Source organism: Arachis ipaensis, chromosome B09 (assembly GCF_000816755.2).
Source record: "Arachis ipaensis cultivar K30076 chromosome B09, Araip1.1, whole genome shotgun sequence".
Classification (NCBI taxonomy): Eukaryota; Viridiplantae; Streptophyta; class Magnoliopsida; order Fabales; family Fabaceae; genus Arachis; species Arachis ipaensis.
In genome coordinates this window covers 147,017,055-147,026,401 of record NC_029793.2, presented here as the reverse complement: position 1 = coordinate 147,026,401, position 9,347 = coordinate 147,017,055, and the positions used below count along the sequence as shown (strand labels likewise).

The following is a 9,347-nucleotide window of genomic DNA, read 5'->3' as shown; positions in this document are numbered from 1 at the left end:
ACCCTAGAAAATCCTAAGAAAACCCTAGAAAATCCTAAAAAAACTATAAAATCCTAGAAAACCCTAGACAAACCCTCGAAAATCCTAGAAAACACTAGAAAACCTCTTGAAAACCCTAGAAATCACAGGAAATCCCTAGAAACCCCTATAAGACCCTAGAAAATCCTAGAAAAACCTAGAAAATCCTAGAAAAATTCTCAAATACCCTAGAAAACCCTAAAAAATCCTCGAAAGCCCTAGAAAACCATAGAAAATTATAAGAAAACCATATAAAATCCTAACAAACCCTAGAAAACCCTAAAACCCCTAGAAAACCATAAAAACCCCTCGAAAACCCTAAGAAAATCCTAGAAAACCCTAAAAAACCCCTCAAAAATCCTAGAAAACCTTAAAAATCCTAGAAAACCCTAGAAAAACCCTTGAAATCCCAAGAAATCACTAGAAAATCATAGAAAATCTTAGAAAACTTTAGAAAAACCTAAGAAAACCCAAGAAAATCATAGAAAAACACTCGAACATCGCAAACAACCCTCGAAAACCCTAAAAAACCATAGAAAATCCTAAGAAAACCATAGAAAACCCTAAAAATCCCTAGAAAATCCTAGAAAACCCTAACAAACCCTAGAAAACTATAAAAACTCCTCGAAAACCCTAAAAAAACCTAAGAAAAACCTAGAAAATCCTAGAAAATCCTAAAATCCTAGAAAACCCTAAGAAAAAGCTAAAAACCCTAGAAAATATAGAAAAACCTCTAAAAACCCTAGAAAATTTTAGAACAACCCTAGAAAACTATAAGAAAACCCTCGAAAATCCTAAAAAAACCTTTAAAACTCTAAAAAATCGTAGAAAACGCAAAGAAAACCCTAGAAAAACCTTGAAAACCTTAGAAAACCCTAGAAAACATTGGAAAACCCTTAGAAAATCCTAGAAAACCCTAGAACAACCTTAGAAAACGCTAGAAAACCCTAAGAAAACCGTCGAAAATCCTAAAAAACCTTACAAACTCTAGAAAACCCTAGAAAGTCGTAGAAAAACCCTAGAAAACCCTAAGAAAACCCTAGAAAAATCCTAGAAAACTATAAAAACCCCTCGAAAACCCTAAAAAATCCTAAGAAAAACCTAGAAAACCCTAGAAATCCCTAGAAAACCATAAAAAACCCTAGAAAACCCTAAGAAAAAGCTAAAAACTCTAGAAAAATATAGAAAAACCTCTAAAAAACCTAGAAAACTTTAGAACAACCCTAGAAAAATCTAAAAAAACCCTTGAAAATCTTAAAAAACCTTTAAAACTCTAAAAAACTGTAGAAAACGCAAAGAAAACCCTAGAAAAACCTTGAAAACCTTAGAAAATCCTAGAAAACTTTGGAAAACCCCTAGAAAACCCTAGGAAAACCCTAGAAAACCTAAGAAAAACCCTAGAAATCCCAAGAAATCATTAGAAAACCCTAGAAAATCCTAGAAAATCTTTGAAAAACCTAAGAAAATCTTAGAAAACCATAAAAACCACTCGAAAATCCTATAAAATCGTAAGAAAATCCAAGAAAACCTTAGAAATTCCTAGAAAACTCAGAAAAACCCTAGAAAACCCTAGAACAACCCTCGAAAATCCTAAAAAACTTTTTAAACTCTAAAAAAGCGTAGAAAACGCAAAAAAAAACCCTAGAAAAACCTAGAAATCTTTAGAAATTCCTAGAAAATCCTGGAAAGACCATTAACAATGGTGGTAAAAATGTGACCACATTGGGCTCCAAACCGATTTTGAACATCATCTCCACCACAGAGAAGGCAAAGGGAGTGTGATTCAAACGGCACAGACAATTGACAATAATATTGAGTGTACAGATATTAGATTTGAGTCCTAAGGAGAAAAAGTGTTTGATTAACGAAATGGCAGCTGTGTAATGCTTCATCTTAACAATAGAGCTAAACAATAAATTAAAGTCCTTCACAGATGGCAAAGGGTTTACGGAAACCATCTTGTGAAAGAGATGCAAAGCAGAATCAAGGTTTTGGAGATTCCTAATAGAATATAGGAGAAGGGGCCTGCCTTTGATGGCATCAATATTAGTGGTATAAGAGAGAGTAATGGGAAAAAGGAAGGGTTTGGGATGAGAAAGAGTACCAAATTGAGATTGGTGCCGAAAGAAGCGCAAAGAAGCTGTTGTTGATGAACGCAACATCAATGATGAGTGAGCGCAGCAGCTACGCTCGCCGCAAGGGTATGGAATTCATTCGAGTCTTGTAAGCATAGCTTGACATCCACTGCTGAGTCCACTTCAATCTTCACATTCGCAGAGCCTAGACTATGCATCAGCAAGGTTCTGAAAACTGAACTGGTCATCGAAGGAAAAATAAAATTCTCTATGATTTCTTTTGGAAAAAATAAAATCCCGTTCAAGAAGGAACCATAGCTGTAAATAATTGAGAATATTTGTCAAACTCAGTACCGAGACATAGAACAAGTATACATATAGAGCAGTATCAAACAATCCAATTCTCAATTCCATGAATCATAAACAAAAGGGTGTCTAAAATATCCATAGAATCAATCAAATTCAACATTAAAAAATATCAAAAACCAAATTTTGCAGTTAAACAGAATAAAGTAAAGATGGAATTTATACTCAAATTCCCCTTAATCTTAAACCATGTCTCAGCATATACTTTGTGAGCAGCAACAAAATCATCTTTACAAGCACAACCCAATTCAATTGAAACACCAGACTCAGAATATCACTCTCCAAACCTATGACAAATTCTACAATCCCTCTCCACTTTATGATTAGTAGTATTATTAATATTATTAATAATATTAACATTACCAACTAATAAATGGATATTGAAACTTTAAACTTTATTTAACAACAAGCTGTAACATGGCTCAAATAACAAATTAACCAATTTAATTAATACACAACTCCAAACACAGCAAGTAATATACTTCATACATTCTTCAAAGCAGTCCCAAATCATTTGCAATAACAGTGAACTATGCTTCATAAACTACTCAAATTATCAAAATCAGAATCATGAAACACACTATTTAGAATCTACAGAGGCATACCAATTTCAAGAAATGCATAATTGGCACAATTTATCAAGCATGGCAAAGCTAAGTTCTCAAAGAAAAATTTTAATTAAACAGAAAAACACAGCACAATGGTCAACGGAGCACAGCAGCGAAGAAGACACAAAACAGGCATACCCCACGTGCAACACTTAGTTTCAAAGGATTCAAGCCTGAAGACCCCATCACCTTCTGCAGATGAATTATCGGAATCATTAACAATGGAGTAATTTACAGTAAAAACAGCAAGATTCACAGATTAATTAACACTTATTCAACAATTATTCAACTCATAACAAGTTTACAGATTAACTAACAACAATTATTCAACAATTATTATTAAAAAAATACCTAGAAGCTAGAGGCCCTAGAACAGAGCAGAGTAGATCTTAAGCAAGAGGGGGACAAGGGCACAACCAAAGGGATGACAGGTGGAACAGAGATAGTGCCGGCGACGATGGAACAGAGCTGCGTGACGGAGGCAGGAGGCGAGCCCGGCAAAGATGGAACAAAGCTGCGCGACGGTGCTTTCAAAGCTGAAACAGTAGCTGCACAATGGTGGAACAGAGCTGCACAATAACGACGGTGACTTCGAAGCTCATTTCGGCGACGGCGGCGGGAGCTGGACAGAGGTGAGGGATTGAGATCGATGACGGTGAGAGGAAGGAGGAGCTCGAGGGTGATGGGAGGGATGGGTTCGCGTTTAGCTGTTGTGTGGAGTTAAGGTTGCTGGGTTGGGTAATTGGCTTTTGGCTAGGGCATCCCAGCATCCAAAACGATGGTGGGGTTTTTGCAAAATTAAAAAAATCGGTCAGATCTCGATTCGATTCGACTGACCGATTTTCAACCGGTTTGACAATCTAACATCGGCTTTTCAATCTTTGATTTCAACATCTGTTCGAACCGTTCTTTTTTTCGATTCAACCAGTTCGACCGGTCAATTCGAATCGATTTTCAAAACCTTCATGAATCACGAATTGTCTACCTCCAACAATATTGATAACTTCGTATAAATATCTTTCTTAGTGTAATAAGTCGGCAACTTTTGAGAACTTCCGCAGCATTTTAATTCATAGAGAACAAAACCAAAATCCAGTTAAATAACAAGGCATGGGGTAAAATTTGTTTTCCAAATAGCATTCCGATTTCATAACAAGATCATGATTATACCTCCAGTTAGCAATCCAACTAAGAAGTATTTAAAAATTAAAATATTAGTCTGAACAAGCGTCTGTTTGAATTGTTGGCAATTTAACAATTTTCTATGGCTCAAAAAATAGCTGAAAATAGCGCTGTTGAAGGAACCTTTACATTCCTTTCGACCAGCTTAACGATATATTATAAGGGCTATTAATAGCTCAACGATCAAGTAATTGCTTCAAGCTTGGAAGCGTTTCTCATTCCATTTTCTTATCAAAATTTCAATAACAGCATGATCCTTCCACGATAAATTTTAAAACAATTAAAAAGTTCAGACATAACGTGCTAACATTAACAATGAGAAAGTAAACGACAAAACAAAAAGACCTAACAGAGCAAACCAAGTAACAACCAAACAAATCAAAGCAGATTGACATCATCCCTTCCAAAGAGGGAATAATGAAATATACTTTTCTAAGCCGTAAATGTTTCCTACAAATCCTGAAGCAGTGTCTCCTCGAAAGCTTAAAGGTTATTTTCTTGCTAGTCTATCTCCACCTTTCTGTATTTTTTTTTTACACTGTTCTGACCTGGATGTTGTGAGTGGATTGGAACCTCCATATGGGCTGTCTTCCACTTTGTACAAGTGCTACTTCTTCTCCTTCCTTCACCATTCCTTGCCTCTGCATATACAAACAAATACATGTATGATAATAAACTTAAAACAGTAGGGGAAAAGTTACTTTCTAAAGGGCCAGTCAAATAGTTAATTTTTAATGGCAAAAGTTGACGCTTCCATTGGTGAGTGCAACATAAAGCATTTGCTTATAGACTAATAGCAGTATGTTCGTATTTAAGTGACTACATTGGTTGAAACAAGTTTGGACCCTAACAACCAGCCATTTTTTAAAATGTGAACAGAAGTACAGTACACATAAGATAACATCTGAATTGCTGAAGATATCATTCAAGTATTAGTTACCTGCAACAAATCCAAGGCTCTTTTGAATGTCTCTTCAGCATCATCAGAGAATTCCATGTATATAGGACAAACTCCTTGATACAAAGCCAGCCGCTGCTGTATCCGCTTCCTGAGCAGCAAAATAAGGTACATAATAAAGTTGCCTAGTTTATGATTAAGGCAGAAAAATACAAAATAACTTTCAATTGAGTGCTTGCAAGTTGCTTCAATTAAATGAATCAGAAGAAAAAAGAGAAAGAAACAGAAAAAAACAAGAACTTCAACCCAAATGTTAAGGTAAAATATATGTACAATGTGACCCAGTGCATTTCGGAAGAGGCATTCATCACTGGCTACTGAATAATTTTATTTTCACGATCAGCCTGCATCTATTCCTTTTTTCTTCCTTAGACAACTATCATATTTCTCATCAATAAGATAAACGGGAGAAAAATAACTCACTGGTCTGTAAAAGCAAATATGGTGCCAGTTGGTCGATAGTGGCTTAGAAGAATAGCCATGAAGCCTGATCTAGTGAAGACAACAGTTGAGGTTCCAAGGGTGTTGGACATCATGGTTGCATGGTATGCAAACATCTCGCTCATGTGGTTCTGCATAAAGCCAATATAAATAAACCGCACATTTCAGCATTGATTGTAAGAGAGAGAGAGAGTAGCAACAAAATGAATCAAGTCTAAAGTTCAAACCTTGAATACTTGACCAATATTAGGTGGCATCTGACTACCTGGTATAGTGGCTTCTGTCCGTAATGCTACTGTGTGCATTACTTTCACAGCTTTTAGTGGGAACCTGCATTACAATAAATTTAATCACTATTGTCACAACGTTCAATGCATGTTCTTGATTTAAATTTATTATTTCATCAGATAATAATTCGAGCAGGGAAAGTTATTTACTTACTTTCCATGAGCAGTTTCACCAGAAAGCATTATTCCATCAGAACCTTCTCGAACAGCAATTGCAATATCAGATACCTCTGCTCTGGTTGGGGTTGGGTGAACAATCATGCTTTCAAGCATATTTGTTGCAACAATCACAGCCTTTCCCATGCTACGGCATATTCTGATTATCTCCTCCTACATTAGCAGGCATATTGAGTGTTACCATGAACATCTTCATGTCTGGTATGGAGGATGATACTGCCCAATATTATGTTAAAGATTGAATATCAGTTCTTTTAAGTAGGATTTTACCTGCAAAAGTGGAACTTCCTCAATAGGTAGCTCAGCCCCAAGATCTCCTCTTGCAACCATAGCCTAAACAGGATTGTGAAAGCAGATAGGTCAAAATCAACAATTAATGCGGAATTAGTCCAAAAATTTAATTCCATACTAAGCATATACATTAAAAATTCAGGATGACTGATTTCACAATATTAAATAAATTCATTAGTCCAGAATTAGGCATCAAACATGAAATAGTGCAGGGATTAGATTAGCACCCCATCAGATGCTGTAATTATTGAATGCAAGTTCGGAACGGAGTCTGCACTTTCAATTTTTACAATGACATGTATATCGGCACCACAGCCTACAGCATTGAATGTGGAATTAATCATACTTCTAATTATAAAGAGAAAATAAGTAACTAACAGGATTAATCATTTCTGTATTTGAGAAGTATTTTAGATATTTACTTTTCAGATAGTTCTTCAGTTCATGAACTACTTGTGCATCCTTAACAAAGGAAACGGCATAAAAGTCAACTTGGTTGTCCACTCCAAATTTAATGTCATCCCAGTCCTTCTCTGCAGCAAGTCAATATGAATTTTACATTTTTACATCCATGGAAAATGACCAGAAACACAATATACAGCCAACATCAGCACACAGGCACATGAAGACACGCATAAGCATAAGTAGAAGCATAAGCATGCATTGCATGCACAATGGCATGAAGAAAGGAATAGACACTATCATACTAAGTGCAAATTATAGAGAATAGGAATAGTAAAAATCTAACCAGTGATTGAAGGCAATGTTGCGCTTTTTCCTCTAACATTCAAATGTCTCCTCGATTTAAGCTCTCCTCCATCAACTACTTCACATTTTACAGAATCCTCGGTCTTAGACTTTACCATCAATGACATCATACCACCTACATGATATATGAAGAGTTAGAATACAAGTTCATCAAAGGCAGCACTAGCAATTATAGCATACAACAAAGGCTTAGTATTGCCATAGCCTTTATCATTTTAAACTCACTGTCTCTTTTTGAGATCCAAATACATTACACAAATGAAGTTATCACTCAACAATAAGAATGCCAAATCTTTAAATGCATTTTGCCAACTATTGCCTGTAGTATACCATATTTTTTCGGAGGACATCTTCCAAAATTTTGTTTATTTGCAGGCTGACTGAAACACATGACAGCAAATTATAATTAATGATCTATGGACCTCAGAAGCTTGTGACTCTCCTTAAACATGCTGGATTGCATTCACTCATTAAAAGCAGTTGTTTCTTCCTTAAAACAGCACCCACTGATTAAAGCAAAAAATTTATCCATGCACTCGACCATTAAAAAAAAAAAAACCACAGACGAGTTGTGACATATTTGTAAGACCAGGAGACTACCCGAATGCAGTACCAAGATAAATACATAAAGTAGTAAAAGAAATCCCCTCGAGAAAAGAAATCAATAGCTCTCATGGTTGAGTAACACAAAGTTTTGGCTAACTTTAACATTTTACTGCAAGTTGATTCCATACCATCAACAAGAAGCATGTCCCCAACTGCTACATCATTAACAAAATCATCATAGTTAACGCTAACACAATCTGTGGTTCCGACACCCCTCCGGATAGTGAAAGTGAACTCTTGCCCAGGTTCTAATGTAATTGGTTGTGGCAGGTCCCCACTCCTAACCTTAGGACCCTGCGAAAAGAAAAACAAAAAAAATCGAGTAAGCAACTAACTCAACATCAAAAGAACAATATGGGAAATGACAAGAGAATAAACAAAGCATCAGAAAATTAGCCTTGAAAAAAAAAAAAAAAAAACAGAATAAGCAGCTAACACAACATCAAAAGAACAATACAGGAAATGACAAGAGAATAAACAAAGCATCAGAAAATTAGCCTTGTTAGAACCACTTAACAGTGAAGATACCTTACCTTGGTGTCGAGCATTATTGCAATTACATTATCCTTGGATTGTGCATTATAGTCCTTTACCAAATCGATAACTTTCTGATGAGAAGCATGGTCACCATGAGACATATTCAAACGCGCAACATTCATCCCAGCCTCGGCCAGCTTCCAAATCATTTCCCTTGTATCCGTAGAAGGCCCAATGGTGCAAACAATCTTAGTCTTTCTCCTAAACGTAGGCTTTGACCACATTCCGACAGCAGTGTCACCAAGCTGTTGTAAGCCACGCAAGTGCTGCAACTCTTCCTCAATCTAATGGTCACCAAATACCGTAAAAAGAAAGGGTTACAACTACAAATTTTAGCAATCCCCAAAACCAACAACACTATCTTCCATTTCTAGCATCTCTGGATCCTTCCAAAAACATCAATTCCCTCACTTGCCCATTCTTAGTTTTCTTACCAAGCAAGCAACACAAACAAGGATTTGCATAAAGCGGCAGAAAGTACGAACCTTTTGGTCATCCTCGGGTGAGACGGGCACAACTTCCGTAGGTGTAGGTTTCCTAGCGTCGATGACGTGGCAGGTTGTGAAGGAAGCTTTGAAGGACTCGTCAATGTTCCCTTGTGGCTGGAACACTTTGGAAGCAAAAGTTGGAGGCTTTAAGAAAGTTTGCGGCCTGTGAGGTGCAGATCCGGAACTGGGGCGTGAGAGCTTACCAAGCAAACAAGGATTTGCATAAAGCGGCAGAAAGTACGAACCTTTTGGTCATCCTCGGGTGAGACGGGCACAACTTCCGTAGGTGTAGGTTTCCTAGCGTCGATGACGTGGCAGGTTGTGAAGGAAGCTTTGAAGGCTTTGAAGGACTCGCGCCGTTATCGCCGTTGGAGGTTCTGAGACAAGTATAGGAGGGAGAGACACACGCAACGCAGACACTTCGTTTGTATCGAACAAATGAATTGCGCTAATTGCGCTACCCAAAGTTGTTGGATGCATTGCCTGCAAAACTGCGACGCCGTTTTGGGTTTGGTAATTGAACAACTTCGTTTATTATCACTTTC

General features: G+C 36.9%; 1 protein-coding gene across 1 annotated transcript; it reads right to left on the bottom strand.

Annotated features, from left to right (window-relative positions):
* LOC107617475 (plastidial pyruvate kinase 2) lies at positions 4,433-9,000 on the bottom strand (the record flags this gene model as incomplete). The annotated part of the gene is given in 12 exon segments (XM_016319238.2): positions 4,433-4,890; positions 5,190-5,298; positions 5,631-5,779; positions 5,876-5,978; positions 6,090-6,265; positions 6,383-6,445; positions 6,631-6,719; positions 6,826-6,936; positions 7,152-7,286; positions 7,906-8,071; positions 8,311-8,598; positions 8,800-9,000. Coding segments are annotated over 12 exon segments (1,698 nt in total), but the record flags the coding sequence as incomplete, so codon positions are not given.